The sequence below is a fragment of the Bombina bombina genome, chromosome 5 (genome assembly GCF_027579735.1).
Source record: "Bombina bombina isolate aBomBom1 chromosome 5, aBomBom1.pri, whole genome shotgun sequence".
Taxonomy (NCBI): domain Eukaryota; kingdom Metazoa; phylum Chordata; class Amphibia; order Anura; family Bombinatoridae; genus Bombina; species Bombina bombina.
The window spans coordinates 975,980,408-976,001,912 of record NC_069503.1 but is presented as its reverse complement, the minus strand read 5'-3'; the positions used below and the strand labels follow the sequence as shown (position 1 = coordinate 976,001,912).

The window sequence follows — 21,505 nt, the reverse complement described above, 5'->3', positions numbered from 1 at the left end:
TGCGCAACAAGGCGCTAAAAAAGGCCCCTCCCACTCATTTACAACAGTGGGAGACCTGATATAACGGTTTCTATGCAGAAATATACGTTAGCCATGTGGAAAAAAAGAGAAAAAATTCATGCCCAAAAGGATTTATCACCAAAGTACCTCACAAAACGAATAACATGCCAGTAAACGTTTTAAAAACAAACTTCTTTTAATGTCATGCAAAGTTATCACTAAGCCTGCTACCAGTCGCTTCCACTGCAGATAAGGCTTAAGCATTATTTCAGTATTAACAGTATTTTCTCCGTCAAATTCTAGTCCCTAGAAAATAACTCTACTGTGCATACATTTATCAGCCTGATACCAGTCACTACTACTGCATTTAAGGCTGTACTTACATCATACGGGTAACAGCAGTGTTTTCTTAGTCAATTCCATTCCCAGAAAATATTGTACTGCACATACCTCATTTGCGGGGGACCCCGCATGCTATTCCCATGTTCTGAAGTTACCCCACTCCTCAGAATGTCGAGAACAGCCAGTGGATCTTAGTTACGCCTGCTAAGATCATAGAAAACGCAGGCAGTTTCTTCTTCCAAATACTGCCTGAGATAGAAAAACAGCACACTCCGGTGCCATTTAAAATAACAAACTTTTGATTGAAGAATAATTAAGAAAAAACTCCAACTCCTCTCTCGACCTCCTTCTTTGTTGAGGGTTGCAAGAGAATGACTGGATATGACATGTGAGGGGAGGAGCTATATAGCAGCTCTGCTTGGGTGATCCTCTTGCAACTTCCTGTTGGGAAGGAGAATATATCCCATAAGTAATGGATGACCCGTGGACTGAACACACTTAACAAGAGAAAATGAAATTCAAGCTCTCAAAAAAAGAAAATGATACTTTAAAAGACTTGCAGAATAATAAAAATATTATTATAAAAACAGGCAGACAAGGGAGGGGTTGTGCTGTTAAATACGATTGATTATGTAAAAGAAGCCCACAGATTACTTAATGATGAAGAAACTTACATTAAGATAAAACATAATCCTATAAACAAACAAAAGAAAGAACTTGAAGTCTTACTCAATAAAGCATACAATGTAGGGATTCTTAATGATAAAGAATTTGAATATTTAGTACAAAAATACCCCAGAACCCCATTTTTTATTTTTTACCAAAAATTCATAAATCCCTCACAAACCCCCTGGCAGACCTATTATTTCAGGTATTCAATCCATCACTTCCAATTTGTCAGAGTATGTTGATCAACTTTTACAGTAATTTGTCATAAGATTACCATCATATTTAAAAGATACATCTGATTTTCTAAGAACACTCAATAATATGAAATGGAGTAAAGATTTACTATTAGTCACAATAGATGTTTGTTCATTATACACCAACATCAAACACAATTTTGGACTAGAAGCAGTTGAATACTTTCTGAAAAAAGAAAGGGATATGCAAATCCAAAAAGTGGACTTTCTATTGGAAAGTATAAAATTCATTCTAAATAATAATTATTTTAATTTTAATGATCAATTTTATCTTCAAATTAAGGGAACGGTGATGGGCACCAAGTTCACTCCCAGCTATGCGAATCTATTTATTGGCTGCATGGAAGAAGATCTATTCCATGAGTCTAGCTGGGAGTCAAACTTGGTGCTCTACCACCGTTTTATTAATGCTATTTTTATAGTCTGGAAGGGGGATCCAGAACTCCTTGAACTTTTTATGGAAGATATTGGCAATAACAAATTTTGCATTTGTTTTACTTATAAATTTTGTAGATCAAATATAAGCTATCTAGATATAGATGTAGAAATTGGAGATGACTACAATATAATTACTAAAACACACTTTAAGCAAGTAGATTCAAATAATTTTACGCACAATGAAAGTTGTCACTACAAAAAGTGTCTGGAAAATATACCAAAAAATCAATTTCAGAGTATGAGAAGAAATTGTAGCAGAAGTGAAGATTATGACCAACAAGCTACCCTCTTGGAAAGCAAAATTGAAAAAAGAGGATATGATCACTATCTAATAAATCAAGCTAAATTAGATGCAAGACAAATAGAAAGAGATCTCCTGCAAAATTAAAATAAAAATAAAAAAGCAATACAACCAGTGACTAATGAAAGTACACTAGACATACCATTTATAACAGATTACGATATAAATCATAAAAAATTAAAAGGTATTTTTTTATAAACACTGGCATTTACTACAACGAGACCCCTATATAGGAGAACTACTAATACATAAACCTCGAATGGTCTATAGAAAGGCCAGAAATTTAAAAAAACATCTTAGCACCTAGCACTTTTACACAAAAAAAGAAAAACAATTACAATATAGACCTTATAGGTAACAAATTATAGGTAACAAATTGGAAGGCTTCTACCCATGTATCAACTGTAAATCCTGTAAATTACGTAACAAAACCAAAATGGTCATTTCTACTGTTACTAAAAAAGAATATGAAATTAAGGATTTGATTAGATGCACCGATAAGAATGTGATTTATCTAATACAGTGTCCATGTTTTAAGCGGTATTTAGGAGAAACTTCTCCAACGTTAAGGGACCGGATTAGGGAACACTTACTTAATGTTGAACACGGTTTTGAAGGTCACCTCCTTTCTAAACATTTCAGAGAAGTACATGAACAAAACACTAACGGCTAGATTTAGAGTTCTGCGGCCAAAGGGGTGCGTTAGCTATGCATGCTTTTTTTCCCCTGCACCTTTTAAATACCGCTGGTATTTAGAGCTCACAGAAGGGCTGTGTTAGGCTCCAAAAAAGGGAGCGTAGAGCATATTTAACGCCACTGCAACTCTCGATACCAGCGGTGCTTACGGACGCGGCCAGCTTAAAAAACGTGCTCGTGCACGATTCCCCCATAGAAAACAATGGGGCTGTTTGAGCTGAAAAAAAACCTAACACCTGCAAAAAAGCAGCGTTCTGCTCCATTTTTTCCTATGCGGAAACACTTCCTAAGTCTGCACCTAACACCCTAACATGTACCCCGAGTCTAAACACCCCTAACCTTACACTTATTAACCCCTAATCTGCCGCCCCCGCTATCGCTGACCCCTGCATTTTATTATTAACCCCTAATCTGCTGCTCCGTACACCACCGCAAGCTACATTATAGCTATGTACCCCTAATCTGCTGCCCCTAACACCGCCGACCCCTATATTATATTTATTAACCCCTAATCTGCCGCCCCCAACATCGCCTCCACCTATCTACAATAATTAACCCCTAATCTGCCGACCGGATCTCACCGCTACTATAATCAGCCAATCAGATTCAAGTTCAATCCGATTGGCTGATTGGATCAGCCAATCAGATTGAGCTCGCATTCTATTGGCTGATCGGAACAGCCAATAGAATGCGATCTCAATCTGATTGGCTGATCGGATCAGCCAATCGGATTGAACTTGATTCTGATTGGCTGATTCCATCAGCCAATCAGAATTTTCTTACCTTAATTCCGATTGGCTGATAGAATCCTATCAGACAATCGGAATTCGAGGGACGCCATCTTGGATGACGTCCCTTAAAGGAGCCTTCATTCTTCAGTTGGACGTCGGAAGAAGAGGATAGATCCGCGCTGGAGGTCTTCAAGATGGAGCCGTTCGTCATCGGATGAAGATAGAAGATGCCGCTTGGATCAAGATGGTTGCCGTTCCGGATCTCCTCTTCTTCCCGGATAGGATGAAGACTTTGGAGCCTCTTCTGGACCTCTTCAGCCGACGCATGATAGAAGACTTCAGCCGGATTATGGATCACCGGCCCCTGCTTGGGTATGGATGAAGACTTCGGAGGCTTGGATCAAGACTTCGGAGGACGGATCGGTGAACCTGGCATGGTGAAGATAAGATAGGAAGATCTTCAGGGGCTTAGTGTTAGGTTTATTTAAGGGGGGTTTGGGTTAGATTAGGGGTATGTGGGTGGTTGGTTGTAATGTTGGGGGGTATTGTATGTTTTTTTTTACAGGCAAAAGAGCTGAATTATTTGGGGCATGCCCCGCAAATGGCCCTTTTCAGGGCTGGTAAGGTAAAAGAGCTTTGAACTTTTTTAATTTAGAATAGGGTAGGGCATTTTTTTATTTTGGGGGCTTTGTTATTTTATTAGGGGGCTTAGAGTAGGTGTAATTTGTTTAAAATTGTTGTAATATTTTTCTAATGTTTGTAAATATTTGTTTTTTTCTTTGTAACTTAGTTCTTTTTTATTTTTTGTACTTTAGTTAGTTTATTTAATTGTATTTATTTGTAGGTATTGTATTTAATTAATTTATTGATAGTGTAGTGTTAGGTTTAATTGTAGGTAATTGTAGGTATTTTATTTAATTTATTTATTGATAGTATAGTGTTAGGTTTAATTGTAACTTAGGTTAGGATTTATTTTACAGGTAATTTTGTAATTATTTTAACTAGGCAACTATTAAATAGTTATTAACTATTTAATAGCTATTGTACCTGGTTAATACAATTACAAAGTTGCCTGTAAAATAAATATTAATCCTAAAATAGCTATAATATAATTATAATTTATATTGTAGCTATATTAGGGTTTATTTTACAGGTAAGTATTTAGCTTTAAATAGGAATAATTTATTTAATAAGAGTTAATTTATTTCGTTAGATTTAAATTATATTTAAATTAGGGGGGTGTTAGTGTTAGGGTTAGACTTAGCTTTAGGGGTTAATCCATTTATTAGAGTAGCGGCGAGATTTGGTCGGCAGATTAGGGGTTAATAATTGAAGTTAGGTGTCGGCGATGTTAGGGAGGGCAGATTAGGGGTTAATACTATTTATTATAGGGTTATTGAGGCGGGAGTGAGGCGGATTAGGGGTTAATAACTTTATTATAATAGCGGCGCGGTCCGGTCGGCAGATTAGGGGTTAATAATTGTAGGTAGGTGGCGGCGACATTGAAGGGGGCAGATTAGGGGTTAATAAATATAATATAGGGGTCGGCGGTGTTAGGGGCAGCAGATTAGGGGTACATAAGTATAACGTAGCTTGCGGCGGCGTGCGGACGGCAGATTAGGGGTTAAAAAATTTAATTAGAGTGGCGGCGATGTGGGGGGACCTCGGTTTAGGGGTACATAGGTAGTTTATGGGTGTTAGTGTACTTTAGAGCACAGTAGTTAAGAGCTTTAAATCCAGCGTTAGCCCATAAAGCTCTTAACTACTGACTTTTTTCTGCGGCTGGAGTTTTGTCGTTAGATTTCTAACGCTCACTTCAGCCAAGACTCTAAATACCGGCGTTAGAAAGATCCCATTGAAAAGATAGGATACGCAAATGGCGTAGGGGGATCTGCGGTATGGAAAAGTGATCTCTACACATCAGAACACCCGGAAGTGACAGTGTAAACGCTGTGATTGATAAAAGAGATACGTGAGAAGGGTAAGGTCGGAGAAAGCAAAACATTACTATAAGCTTTCGGATTGCAGTGACTAGACAACCTTTGGGACATAGACAACCTTTGGGATATTACAATACAATTGTTTATTGAAGAGACAGCATACTTACAGAACTGGTTATCTGCCAAAAGACAAATATTTAGTGTGAATATATATTCAACACAGACAACAATTTTGTATACACCTTTTTTTAATGATTTTTCTAATGCGCATTAGATTTGAATAAGGTGCACTGTACTACTAGTATAATCAATTTGTTTTTTATATAATTTTTAGAATTATTATAGAATTGTTATGTATTTTTATGCTGAATCTATATGATCTATTTTTCATATCTGGAAAGAGATAAATATCACAAATACATTTTTGATATTTTAATTAGTAGAGTGGTCCGCATATGAGAATATCCAATTGGTATCACTTTTTCACTAAAATTGGTCTATTTTTTGTATAACTTTCACGTTTATCACTATTTATTTTATATATTCAAGGAAGGTAGATAGTATAATTTAATTTAACTTGTCACATTCATTTTCACTCGAGTGAAGTATAACAGTTTTTGTGAAAACAATATTGTTATACACTATAGGAACTAGATAAGTCACTTGGCTAATAATCACTTTAATAATTGTAGTTTGCTTTTTAAGCGCACTCTATCATGTTGGTATACACTGCTTAGATGACTCTTAGTGACCCACAGCTAATTATCAAGTACTACTTCAATGACCCACTACTGTTTATCTGCTACTATCCTAATGTGTCTCAGCTGAGTACTTGGGACACATGAAAGCTATAAATCAGGGGCCTAGAATCAGTTTATATACTTCCTACCTCAGTCTATGGCAAAAACAAGAATGCTCCTCTTTCAAATGAGGTTCATATGCCCAAGTGGCTATCAGTTGTTTGCACTGGTAACAGTGATCACCTGACAGACTCATGTGCACATTAAACCTCTAATTAGCAAGAGGCAATCTTTTTCTACCAAGTGTTCGATTGTCACTTACTGCTTATTTAAAAGAGGTGTTTTCACCTTTTAAACATCAGGTTGTATGTCCTTTTAGCTGACAAGTGATTGTCATGCTAATAAAAATCACCTGTCAACAAATATGAACTTTATTTTATTTTGTGAGGGCTCATATTCTTGTTTGTCTAAGCAAATAAAAGTTGGCAGGTATCCAAAATGTCAATTTTGTTTTAACTGTTTATTTTTCACAACCAGAAATAAAGAGAAATAAGAAGAACCAACAAGCAGTAGACAAAATAAAAGGTTGTGCCCACAGTCCAGAAATACATTTTACATCTCTTGCAAGAAAAGGTCCTTGCCAGGTGTCAATTTGCCCCCAAAAAATTTAATCAAGTCATAAAGAAACATTACATTTGTAGCCACTAACACAAAGTCAGTTCTCCACACAACAAAATAAAAAACAAGGTAAACAGCTAAAGTTATAAATAAAATGTCCTCCTCTGGTGAGTGTGTACACCTTCCCAGGATCCAGCATGCTTAAATAAATCTGGTCTTACTCTTCAAATAATCCCCCAGTCTATTCCTATGCTTGACCTGTTAAAGTGTAGACACCAGTTTAGAGAATTTCCATTTTGAGTTTTATGTCCCTTTAAGTATTTGACAAAAGTATCTTAAAGACGTTTCTGAAAAAAATAAATTAAACTAATAATCCAACACAATTTACATTAATATTTATATATCAATACATTTATTCAGTTGAAACATATAAATCATCAGTACTATCTAACTTAGGGGTTGGTTCCAATAATTCTGATTTTAATATTTGATAATGAAAAAAGGAGAACTGACATTAACCTTTAATAAAGTATTCATGAGATATGATCTCCATTTTCCCACAACAGTATCCTGAACTATCAATAATGGGTACTGATCAACAAACATCGTATTTGATAAATTGAACAAAACAACCGCACAAATCCAAAATTGCAAATTCACACTATTTTCCCCCCCTTAAATTCCCCCTATGGCCTCCACATCCAATCAGAAACATTGACAACATGACCAATCTACAACAGTGACCTCAACGCCCGGTAAATTTTAGCTAGACATGTCCAGGGCCCGGTAGTTTATATATATATATATATATATATATATATATATATATATATATATATATATATATATTTATATAGTGAGCAGCAGGGGCGGGCTGATCAGCCAGGCAAATAGGACCTGGGCCGAGGGACCAGCAAGTAGGGGGGCCACAAATAGCATCTCCACAGATCCTGGTGCATTCCTTAAGCTGGAGTTTTCAGTTGCCCTATCAGTAACTAAGCAAAAAAAGTGTGGGTTTAGTGGGGGCACTGGCAGGGGTCTGTTGTTGTGAGGGCCATGGAGTGTGGGGTGCCCTTTCTCTTTACCTTAATGTTGGGGGTCCTGGCTCTGGAATACATTTTGGTCAGTGTGAGACAGTGTTCCTGGGGCCTTGATTGGTATCAGTCTACCCCTGGTGTGCAGTGGGGTAAGAGTGTGCAGTGGGGGCATGACAGGTCGGGGCCCACCAGCAGGGCTATCACGGCCCGGTACTGGGCCACAGACCGGCTGTTGAGAAACCAGGATCTACAATATGACCCCTATCAGTGAGTTATACATTTTATACACATGAGTGTGTTTGTTTTGCAATTGGAGAGCATGTGTTTTTTTTTGGTTTTTTTTTATTAATTAAAATAAGTTTATAATATAATTTACTAATAGGATTGCTATTGATATCTGTATTGATTTTGCAACTGGCAATATCTTTTAGATAAGTTTTATTTATGTTTTTACATTTAAATATTGATTATGATAACATATTAAGTATAATTTATTATATGACGGAAATCTAACATCATAAAGGGCCATCGCTGTTGTTGGCATGGGCTGCGCCATTTTGTTTTTCTGGTCTGAGCATTAAGAGATTATTGGCCCATATGTGTTATCAGTTGATCTGTGAGTCTTGAAGAATTATCAAGTGCCTTTGGCTGTGGAACTCAAGGTGTCCATTTTGTGGTCTATATTTTTAGATAAGTTGTAATCAGTTTGATTGTGATTTCTAGTGTCAATATTGTACAAACAATTTAGCATAAGTTAATCCTGCAAATGACCATTTTCTGATTGGTTAGAATGGCTTCAAATAAAAAAAATAGCTTACCTCGCTTTAAATTCCTCTCACGTATTTGAAAACACCTCTAGAGTTTCACATGAATATTGGGTTGTCCCACAATATAAAGGCATTTGACTGTTTTCCTTACAATTTTAAAACAGTCATTGTTGGTTATACATTTGGGCCTGACTGGTGCTAACAGAGTCATATCTTTAAATAAAAAACAAGAATATAAGAAGACAATCATATTTTCTTACTCTTTTTGTTTTATCCATTGCCTTTAATATAGAGAGATTGAGGTCTTCCAGAGCTGCAAGGACACTTTCATATTCTCCCAAGTGCTGAGAAAAGTAGTCTGGAAGAAAAGAAACATAATATTAATATCTTCTAATGAATTCTAATTGGAAAAGAACCATCACAAGATACAATTAAAACAAAAATCATTCTCAAGTAGTGATGTCAAGTGCACCATATAAGACTTCAACATTTTAATTATGAGATCTTTTCATCTATGTAGCTATTCTGAACTATGATGGGTGAGAGCAGGTTAGTAACCACAGTTACTGATCAGCTGATTATTTTCTCTGTGCTCAAGTTCTGATTTCATGAAAATCTGACCCATTAGTGTGCCCTGAGGACTGGAATTGAAAAACAGTGACATTGACACAGAGTGCAACCATAAGTTGTTGCAGCATTTCTCAGAACTATCCTTAGGAAACGTACATAGTAAACCTTTTTGGGCTTATGTTTATGTTTTACAGATCTTTTCCAGTCAAAATGACTAAATAAAAGATTAACCAGATGTGAGTGGATTTGGTTATCCGCCTACCTTTGCCTGCTAGGAAGTTAGTTTTGCTGACTATTGCTCAATTATTAATCTTTCAAAATCTAATATTACAAATGTCAAAATATAAAAGTTGTTAGATACATATAGGGGCTGAATTATCAAGCTCTGAATGGAGCTTGATGCCCCTGTTTACGCGCAAGCCTTCAGGCTCGCCAGAAACAGTAGTTATGAAGCAGCGGTCTAAAGACCACTGCTCCATAACTTGTCCACTGCTTCTGAGGCTGCGGTCTTCAATCTGCCCGATCCTATCCGATCAAGCTGATTGACACTCCCTGTGAATCTGCAGGGGGCAGCATTGCACAAGCAGTTCACCAGAACTGCTTGTGCAATGATAAATGCCGACAGCATATGCTGTCGCCATTTATCGATGTGCGGTGGACATGATATGCTACATTGTATAATGTCCGTCCGCACTTAAGTAAATCGGCCCCATGGTCTGAGATTTAAGGTCCAGTCATAGACTATATTCATCAGTAGCTTAGTCCGCTAAATTTCCCAGGAGGTTTCTTTAGATTCACTAGGCCCTATATTATTTTATGTAGCAGATTCACTAAGACTAATTCAACTCTCCTTTGTAAAGTGAATCAGCTACATAGACAAATATAGAAAACAGTAAAACTAGAGAGGCTGAAGACGCCTCTTGGATTTTATCTACTGTACTTTTAAGGAACAATGGTCCCCATTCTAATCCAATAAAAATTGCAGTACAGAATAACTTAAGCTGTCAGTTTTAGTTTCAATTACTATAATATTTGTTTGAAATATTTTGTTTACGCCCACTACACATACATAATGCTCATACACAGCACATATACAACAGTGTATACAATACATATCCCAATCAGATACACACAATTGTTTTTAATGCAATAGGAGTGTTTTGGGGAGAGTGAGATAGTTATGAGAATGCAGTATGAGTGATTTGAGGGGGAGCGAGAGAAGCACTGAGAAGGAAAAATAAATAGACTCTTTTTTTAGCTACTTATTTACATTTGAACCAGTTCATGATATTAAAATCAACTTCTCCTTCTGTGAGAACTATTTGACCCTAAACCTAATTCAAAAAATGCTGCATTAAATAATTGTTTTACCTAATTACAGGGGTACTGTACAATATTTTTATTATCTTAACGTGTTTCCAGTTACCAGCTGCATAGTATTCCATGTTTTGGAAATTGCGATTTTGGTGATCAAATGTATGAGGTGGTTAAAATAAATTTGGTGGCAGTAAACACAATGGCACTGGCCCCATTACAATTAATCCCCCACCAAAGCAACCATCGCTCAACATAAGAATCCTCTCATGAATGCTAACAGTAAACACCCTGGTTTGTTATTCTAGTTTTAAGAGATTGTAATGAACTTTGGAACAGTAAATAGAGTAAGATAATGGGTTAAGTAGTGGAAGGTTAATATATGAGCCTGCTCGATTTTTATCATTAAAACGCATTTCCCCAGTAGTGAGAGTATCTGCGATAGTTAAGAGGTCCCCCCAAGATGGGAGACACATAGATTACTGTGTTGGAGGTAATATCTGTGGCAAATGGGTGCCAGAATTTACATTCAGCACCACCCAACTGACATCTGGTTAGTGTTATTATCAAAACAACAAAGTCAGTCCAGCACTCAGCGGTCTATGCACGCCACTCAGGAGATCCACTCCAGTCTCCAATACATAGGTAAAAAAAATCCAAGGCAAGTGGCAGCAAGATATTTTATTTACCAGTAAAGCACAGTAAAAAACAGCAGCAACGTTTCGGGAGAACTTCCCTTACTCATGCTAATAAGTATACTAAATTATCACAATTTATACTTGTTCACCACAAGATGGCGTGCTTGAGTACCAACAACACTTAACTCTTTATGTTCTATTCTTAAAGGCAATGTTTTAAAGGTACAGTTACAAGTATAATATTAAAATCAATTTACACAATAGAAAACCTTAATATTCCTACCTAGATCCAGAAACCTCTAATAAATTAATCACATTTATACATATATGTACGTTATATCCTAATTACAACATTTTCATGTAGATAACATATCTCCAAAAATAGAATACTATATGTAAATGAATATAACAAAAATCAGAATAATTTTAACATTGAACTCGTATGTATATATATATATATATATATATATATATATATATATATAAATAATTATTAAAGGGACTTCTTATCTACAAAAAGACAGAAAGATCCCAATCCCTGTTTAACCCATATGGCTCCATTGTCCCCAATTTGAAAATCCAGAAAGATTCACGTTGCTTTAATAAAAGTTCCTTATTACCCCCTCTTCTGGGCCTAGGGACATTTTCTATTATTTGAAACCTAAGTTGGTTAATTGAATGTCCTATTTTTATAAAGTGATGCGCTATAGGTGCTTTAATATTACCTGTTCTTATGTTGCTTTTATGTTCAATTATTCTATCCCTTGCATTTCTTGTTGTTTCCCCTACATAACTTAACCCACAGGGACATTTTATCATGTATATTGTAAATTGGGTATGGCATGTATTAAACTTTCTCCCAGTAGTAGGGTGATAGAAAATGGGGCCTTTATTCATGTTGTTGCAACAGGAACATTTAAGGCATGGGAAACATCCCTCACTTTTACATGTTAGAAAACCTTGTCTAGACTTTTTACTTGGGCCTATGTCTGCTCTTATAAGTTGTTGTTTTAAATTTAAGCCTTGTTTATAAGCTGACATAGGGGGCATCTGGAATTCTTTACTTCCTGGATTGCATTCAGATAGAACAGCCCAATGTTTTTTAATAATACGCTGTATTAGACCAGATTGTGCATTAAATTCAGACACAAAAATTAATCGCTGATCAACCTTTATCTTTTCCTTCCTTGGACTTAATAAAGTCTCTCTAGGAATGGACAGACATGTTTAATTTCTTTTTCAATTATAGAGGGGGGAAAACCCCAATTTATAAACGTATTACCCATTTCTTTCAATCTCAGGTCCAGTAATTTTTCATTAGTTACAATCCTACGGGCTCTCAGGAATTGACTCTGGGGCAGGGCATTAAGTAAAGAAGGGGGGTGGGCATTTTCAAAATGGAGAAGACTATTACGGTCTGTATCTTTCCTATACAAATCTACTTTCAGAGCCTGACCATTCTTTATTACTTTAGCATCCAAGAAAGCTATGCTATCATCACTTACGGTTAATTTAAATCTTATATGTCTTGTAGCATTATTCATATCCTTAACAAACTCCATGAGGGATCCAACATCGCCCCACCATATACCAAAGATATCATCGATATAGCGCCACCAAAAGGCGCCATATTGATGAAATCTATAATTGGTAAACAAAAATCTTTCTTCAAAAATATTCATAAAAATATTAGCATAATTAGGGGCGACGTTGGATCCCATGGCAGTTCCTTGTATTTGTAGAAAGTAATCATCCTCAAATAGAAAGTAGTTGCAATATAAGATAAGTTCCAACAATTGTAATACAAAATCTGTATGTGCTTTAGAGTAACTTTTGTCATTGCTCAACACTGCTTTAACAGCTCCCATTCCACTTTCGTGTGTTATTGAAGTATAGAAACTCTCTATGTCTAAACTGAATAGCAGATATTTATCAGTCTCTAATGTATGTATTGTTATATTCATGTACATATAGTATTCTATTTTTGGAGATATGTTAGCTACACGAAAATATGTTGTAATTTAGGATATAACGTACATATATGTATAAATGTGATTAATTGATTAAAGGTTTCTGGATCTAGGTAGGAATATTAAGGTTTTCTATTGTGTAAATTGATTTTAATATTATACTTGTAACTGTACCTTTAAAACATTGCCTTTAAGAATGGAACATAAAGAGTTAAGTATTGTTGGTACTCTAGCACGCCGTCTTGTGGTGAACAAGTATAAATTGTGATAATTTAGTATACTTATTAGCATGAGTAAGGGAAGATCTCCCGAAACGTTGCTGCTGCTTTTTACTGTGCTTAACTAGTAAATAAAATATATTGCTGCCACTTTCCTTGGATTTTTTACCTAGTGTTATTATCAGGCACCAGCTGAAGTCAGATGTAAAGAGCAGGGGGTTAACTCATGCTCAGACATATCTGTAGAGGTGGTACCTAAATTAAGGTGGTATGTAAAAGTGCCATTTGTGCACCCCATACAGATAAAAGGTTCCTGTAAATTAGCCAAAGCAGTTAATAAAAGTGATTAGAATTTTTTTTCTCTTTAGCACAAGGATATTAATCACTTAAAATCTGTTAACTTTACTGGTGGTTGTTGTGTGTGAAGTAAGTAAAAGGGTTTAGTTTTTGAGTATAGGTCAGATGTGTAATTTTTTGTGTAATTAATTTAATTATTTAATCTAATTTATTTTTAAATTGAATAAAATATTTTATATACCGTAATTAAATAAAAAATTTAAATATATATATATATACTGTAGTGTACAAGTATATTCTCTTTGGTTTTTTTATCATTGTATGCAACGGCTTCACATAGAATAGAGTGATAAGGGAGTTGCCCTGAATTGTCTACATGAAACATCATAGGAAATTGCGAGTTGAGGCCTTTACTGACTTTTGCTCTGTGTTTCTTTTTCTGCTGTCATATATTTATTGTTTTTACAAGGGATTTGTTCCTTTAATCCTAAGTATGTTAGCAAGTTTAGCAAAAGAACAACTGAAGGTTTAAACTATTTGTTCACATGTTCAGATATTTCAGAAATAAACCAAAAATAGCTGGCAGCACAGAATTACTGTCTACAATACTGCTGCTATTTCTGGTAAGGTAGAAAAAGAACAAACAAACTACCAATTATTCATTATTATTCAGCCTGAACATTTTAGGTGTTGAATGGTCAAATTGTGTTGTTTTTAAGTAAATTAAATCAGTAGCCACTTGAAGGAAGACGTCCCTGAATATAGCCTAAAACATTTCCTTTTTTTTGTATTGCCATACATCATTAATAATTGGTACTGTTCAACTTGCAAAAATAGATCACACCAACTTGAAGATTAGCCTCTGACTGCCAAATTGTTTAGAATGTATAAAACATCTGGTTTAGGCTGCCAAATTCAGTAAGATTAAGAATGAATTAGCTAAAAATGATTTTCACTGAGCTGAATGAGAATAATTACAATTTAATATGATAGAAGTTTGTATAGAGGGTATTTTTGTTTCATGAATATGTCTACAAGCCAGCACACTAAAACAATCCCTGCTAGTAGCTGTGTAATTTTATCTCATTGTTACAATATATCTATTTATCAAAACTACATAAAAAGGCAGACAAGGTAGACAGCAAGGCAGATATATAGATTAGATAGATTAGAGATTTGATTTTGAGATTTGAAAACACCAAGTTATTGATTCATTTTAAAATGTTCTGAGCCTTTAAAGTGAATGTCAATTTTGATGCTAAAGTGCCCGTTTTTTAAAAATTCGATTAAAAACAGGGGCACTTTAATTCATCAAAATTTACATTTCACTCCTGTTGAGAAAAAAAACCTTACCTTTTAATCTTCACAGCAGCTCCAGCTCCCTCAGGTTGTTGCAAGCCATTTCTGATGTCAGAAATGATGGATAGGTCATCCTCCAATCACGGTTTCCCCCCAGGGGGAATCAGTGTCTGATTCAACACCGTGATTGGAGGAAGCCGGGTTCATCATTTTAGACCCAGGAAGAGGCTTTGCAATGGGTGGAGGAAGCTGGAGCTGCTGTGAAGATTAAAAGGTAAGTTTTTTTTCTCAACAGGAGTGAAATTTAAATTTTGATGAATTAAAGTGCCCCTGTTTTTAATCGAATTTTTAAAAACCGGGCACTTTAGCATCAAAATTGACATTCACTTTAAGTTCTCAGTAGTATAATGGGATGGAATGATACAACAGAATACATATGGGAACACATTCTGATATCTCTAACATTGTATCTATAATTTTCTATGTATAATATCTATCCATCTATCTATCCTTCCTAACACAGTATCTTTGTATCAGTATCAAATTTTTTAGAATTATTTTTTTATGAGCCTGAATTGCCTAATGAAAAAAACACATACAATCGAGACATTTTGCAAGATATTAAAAATATGTGGAATAGATAACAAAAATGTTTTTTTAAAATGATTTGCTAAAGTAAAACATTACTTTGCAAAATCTATTATTTAACACAGGTTTCTGAGTATTTAGAAAAGCAGATGCTACCCTATCTAAAATAGCCTCACACTCAAGAAACAAGGTTTCAATATGGAAGCTGTGCCAGTGCAAGCACTTTAAGTATTGGTAAATAAATAGATCATAAGACAGAAAACAGGGGGCAATATTACATATGCAGCGTCATCCGCAAAAGCCGGCGACACCAGTTTTTACACTCTTTTGGTATCACATATACAGCACCCCATATAAATGTGGCGTGTATATTTCACCCGTTGCCCGCAATTTTTACTCCCATAAATAACATAGAATTGTATCGCAAATCGGTATCACATATTCAGCGCAAGGACTTACGCGGCAAAAATTGAGACATTTTACTCCATTTTCACCTCGCCACACATAGGCAGGCGCAGCAAGGCTTCGTAACCCCCTTAAAATAGTAACTATCACCTAACGCATGCGCAATATCTAGCTACCTCCTGAAAATAACGAACACCTAATGCATGCGCAATATCTATCTACCTGTCAACCACCAACCCTCACCACAATAACTAATACTATATTAACCGATAATCCGCCAACCCCCACATTGCAAAACATCTAATTAACGTATTCATTCCTAATTCACCAACCTCTCACAATGCTATATACCTAATAAAGTGAATAACCCCTAAACAACCATCAACCCACAACGCAATATACCTTGATAAACTATTAACCCCCTAATCTGCCATTCACCCGTATCGCAAAGTACCTATTTAAACTATTAACCTCTAAACCGCCATCCCCACCAACGCAATAAACTTAATTAACTTATTAACCCCTAATCTGCCATTAACCCACATCGCAAAAAAAAGCCTAATAAATCTATTAACTCCTAATCCACCAAACTCCCACAACAAAAATAACTAATTAAATTAATAGGCCCCCTAACCTAACACCCCATAACCTAACCTAACCACCCCCTAAATTAACTACAATTACCTAAATTAAAAAATACTAAGCTACAAACAATTAAAATAAAAAAGCTAACATTACTTAAAAAAAATTAAAAAAAAATAATCTAAGATTACAAAAAATAAAAAATTCTAACATTACATAAAATAATAAACCAAATTATCAAAAATAAAAAAATAAACCTTAAAAGGGCATTCAGCTCTTTTATTGTTCTTAAAAGGGCATTCAGCTCTTTTACTGCTCTTAAAAGGGCATTCAGCTCTTTTTCAAAGGCCCATTAAATTATATATATATATATGAGTGGTAGTATATGATAAGGGTAATATAACTTAAGTAACTGAAAATGAAACCTCACTTTTATATACTGGTTAATGTAGCAGTTCCCAGAGTAAACATAGCATATTAATTGGTGAATAGACATGCATATCTGAGTTATTTATGCTAAAAACTGTAATCCCTAATGTAAAGAGCTAAATCATAAGAGAGCCATATCTGAGATTGACAAAAACAGTTAGGCTAAATTGCTGTAGATAACAAGTAGGTAAGTAAGCTTTAGGTGCGTGTGAGAGGGTATCTCTTAATTGTTTACAATAAAAATTGTAATCCCCAGATTGAATGGTTAAGTCATAGAGGAGTCATAGCTAGAATTGACAAAAACAACTAGGCAAAATTGTTGTATCAAAGAAACTAGGGAGTGAGGTTTAAACCCAAGTTTAGCTTAAGTGCGTATAGGGGAGCTCATCATAGTGTATAATTTTAACATATAAACCTTAGGAGGGGGGCCTAAGACCTCTTTAATAGGGATTTCTTTATCGCAACTGTGTAAACTCTGAGTAGAAAAACATCTATAATTGTGGTAGAGATCATTTGAGTGCCCCAACCCTATTATATCATACTATGCATGTAATGATAAACAAATACAACATTAAACCTATATAAGTGCTTTACATATTCCTGGGTTTGTTTTCACAATGAAGTAAATACGAAGTTCCTACATCGCTATGAGCTATTAATTAGGGCTTAGACTAATGTCGCGATGTGGAGAGATCCATCTGTATGAGGTGTTAGCCTATGCCAGCTCGAAGCTGAGCCAATATGGGAGCATCTGTGAAGGTGGCATGTAAATGGAGCAATCGCACCTGAAGTGTCTCTCCCAACTCATCAGATCCAGTCTGGCTGCATCTGTCTGTGGCATAGGAGACGCTCTACAAGAGAACCGCTTACTCTCAGATTTCCAAACTGGTAGCGCTTCATCAGAGGTATACGTGAGAGGACCGAGGTGGTAAGCATAGGGAGCTTGGTCGTAGAGGTCCAAAGGATATGTCTCATTGAATCTGATGTCTTTGTCTTTTCTGGTGCGACCTCCCTCAGTCTCCCGCCGGGTGCTGGCCACATCCCCCACAGCGGAAGCCGAGGTAGAAGGCATAGGACTCGCATCTGAGCTCCACGTTGAAACGGTAGGTACATTCTCTCCTAAAGGTACACTTATTTGAGCTGCTCTCTTCTGGCCGTTAACTTTCGCGAATGCCTCTGGTTCAAAGATGGCCAACTCTACGTGTATATTTCTCACGAAAGATTGTAGGGTTTCAAACCTCTTGGACATTCTTTTCTCTAATTTTAGTAGCATCTTACAGATAGCAATATTGTCTTCCTCCATGGTCGCGATTATATAAGGTGGCAGCAGTGTACATAATAGAATTAGAACCTGGTGACCGGGGGGATTTGTGGGATCATGTTGTTAGGCTATTATTGTATAGCTTGAGTTGATCCGGATCTCTGAAGTCATACTCGCGACAAACTTGATCTTAATGCAGATGGCATCTTTTAGGTTAGATATTCCTCAGTTTCTGTGATGTGGAAGGTGCCGCACAACAAGGATATTCAATGGATATTCTATTTTTCTTTCAGAGCTCCCAAAATTGCAGCCATGCTTGATAACAGCCAGGACACGCCCCAGTGTTAGGTATTTTCATTTTAGGGGGTTTGGTGGGTGGGGGGTTTTACTGTTGGGGGGACTTAGTATTTTTTAAGGTAAAAGAGCTGTTTAACTTAGGGCAATGCCCCACAAAAGGCCCTTTTAAGGGCTATTAGTAGTTTAGCATTAGATTAAGGGGTGTTTTTATTTTACTCGGGGCTTTTTATCCCCATAGGGATTAGGTTTAATTTTTTTATTTTTGATCATTTGGTTTATTATTTTATGTAATGTTAGAATTTTTTATTTTTGTAATCTTAGATTAATTTAATCTAATGTTTTTTATTTTTAAGTAATGTTAGCTTTATTTATTTTAATTGTTTGTAATTTAGGGGGTGTTAAATTAGGGGACTTAGTAATTTAATTAGTTATTTGTGTTGTGGGGGTTTGGCGGTTTAGGGGTTAGGGGTTAATAGTTTTATTAGGATAATTGCGTTGTGTGGGTTTGGCGGTTTAGGGGTTAATAGTTTTATTAGGATTATTGCATTGTGTGGGTTTGGCGGATTAGGGGTTAATAGTTTTAATAGGTACTTTGCGATGTGGGTTAATGGCAGATTAAGGGTTTATAGTTTTAATAGGGACTTTGCGATGTGGGGGAATGGCGGATAAGGGTTAATACATTTATTAGGTAGTTTGCGATGTTGGGGTTAGCAGATTTAGGGATTAATACTTTTATTAGGTAGATCATGATGTGGGTGAATGGCGGATTAGGGGTTAATAGTTTATTTAGGCATATTGCGTTGTGGGGGGTTGTCGGTTTAGGGGTTGATACTTTTATTATTAGTCCTGATGTTTGTTTGATGGCTGATATAAGGGTTTTACGTGTCGGGTTTATTTTTGGGAGGCGTGTTAGACTTTTACGGGAGATTTGATTTGTTTTTTTTCTTAGGCGCCGGCAGTTTCTAAAGTGCCGCAAGTCACTGGCAACTCCAGAAATTTGTATTTACGCTCATTTCTGGACATCGCTAGTTTATCCAACTTACGGCACTTTATGAACTGCTGGCGCCGCATATGTAATCTCGCCCCATATATGTATTTTATTCACTAATAAACCAAAATTTAGTAATGTAGGTAGCATTTTGGCCGCTGACATTTTCCAAGAAATATTGATTTATATTTTTGTCATTATAACTTGACATACATAAAGCATTATGGGTAATGCCTAAATGACAAACATGCAAATTAGTGTTTTTCAGAACATTATTTTTATGCTGCTTTTATCTAATTATATGATATATCTTTAATTTCTGTTTAAATAGGTTACAGAGCACAAAATAGTTACAAAGCATAAATATATTGACTGTAATATTAAATTAAGAGCTACAAACTCCTGATTTACTGTAATCAGATTTTAATACTGGTGTGTGAATTTAATTTTAGTTAAAAGTACTCTATAAATATGTTATTTTAAGAAACAAATACAAAATAACATTAAATTGAACTCGCTCTCTCTGCAAATCACAATTTGATCATGAAAGAAGGCAAATATCTGCTACTTAATATGATGATCTAATTTACTAAATCTTACAGAAACAGTAATTCTGATATTAACTCACAGGTTTGATGTTATGATTTACATTACCAGTAAGTTCATATTATAAATACAGTATACCATTCCCAAGGCAGGATTGCAATTTAACCATAATTTGTAGTGTCAGGATCACAAATTACAGCAAACCTGTCATTACCAACTGAGGTTCAGAATGAAGAGAAAAAAAATCACAGAAGTTCAAAAATACTGGTAGCAGAATAATGGCAGCTGACAATTACAGTTAGATCCATATCTTATTGGGCAGTAACACAATTTTCATAGTTTTGACACTGTACACCACAAAAATGGATTTTAAATGAAGCAATTAATATGTAATGAATAAGCAGATTTTCGACTTTAATTCAAAGGGTTTAACAAAAACATTGTATGAACGAATAAAAATTAAAGCAATGTGTGGGGGGTGAGGGAGGGGTGGGTAGAAGCCATGTTTTGGTCACAATATCAGGAGTTTGTGGTGAAAGCTAGAAAATCTGACTACTATCTCTAGTTTACAGTAGCATTCTCAGTGGAAAAAGCTAGAACTGGCTATATTATACTTTGCTGAACTAATTGATCCCAATATTGCTGTGATTGTGATTCCCAAGTCCTGATCTGGATCATTGACATCACTGGCAGTGGCCTCCTACTGAGATTCTGTTAAACTTGGTTATGTAACCGAGATCAAACTGCAACTTATCCACTTACTTTGTGAAGATCTATTATTGCAGAGCCTATGTGTGAAATGAGACAAGTGCTAGTTGGCTTTTTAAGGCCAAGGAACTCATTATAATATGGGAAGCAGAGCTGGCAATACTTCTCCAGCTGTATTTTATAAGTTTGGATGAACAACTGATTGAGGCCTTTGGGGTCCTGAGACCCCACAATGGGTTCTTACCACTAGATATCTTACCAATAGATAGAGAGAATCCAAAGAGTCCCCCACCAGGAGTAACTTGAACTGGAGGTGCTTGACAGTAGCCAGGAGGGGCCAAATGCACTGGGAGACGGTTTGAAAGCTGAGGTTGATTTTCCGATTGTCCTTCCCTTTTATGAGGATTCCAGAGCTTTGGATAGCAACATGTTCTTGATTCCAATTGAGATATCTCTGAACACCTCTAGAGAGGTGAATAGAAATAATGAGGAGCATAGAGACACTTGAATTCTGGCCCCGTAATACATCAAATATGGAACAGCTACTCGATTATTTTACATCCGTTTAAGCATATTGTATTAGAGGTAACAAATTTTAATGCAAGACAGAGGCTCCTATGATGCTTTACTTCCTTTACTTAAACTCTCCAGCAGTAAAGGACATTGACAAAAGTAAAAGAAACAATATAATGAACTCTCAACCAATCAGGGCTTAGCATATAACATAATCTACATCCTTCACTTTCTCTTCCTCTTTCTTTACTGCTCTCCAGCGAGCCAGGTGATATTATTGTTCCTCTCAAAAGTACATTTGTAAACTATATATACCTTATTTCTCCTTTATTCTATACTATAATTTAGA

The 21,505-nt window shown here is 35.7% G+C and overlaps 1 protein-coding gene across 1 annotated transcript in view; it reads right to left on the bottom strand.

Annotated features, from left to right (window-relative positions):
- NECAB1 (N-terminal EF-hand calcium binding protein 1) overlaps window positions 1-21,505 on the bottom strand; it is a 721,255-nt gene that overhangs the window by 363,547 nt on the left and 336,203 nt on the right. Inside the window, exon 5 of the mRNA XM_053715189.1 lies at window positions 8,794-8,891. Within this exon, the coding sequence (XP_053571164.1) occupies window positions 8,794-8,891 (98 nt within the window). The remainder of the gene's footprint in view (window positions 1-8,793; window positions 8,892-21,505) is intronic.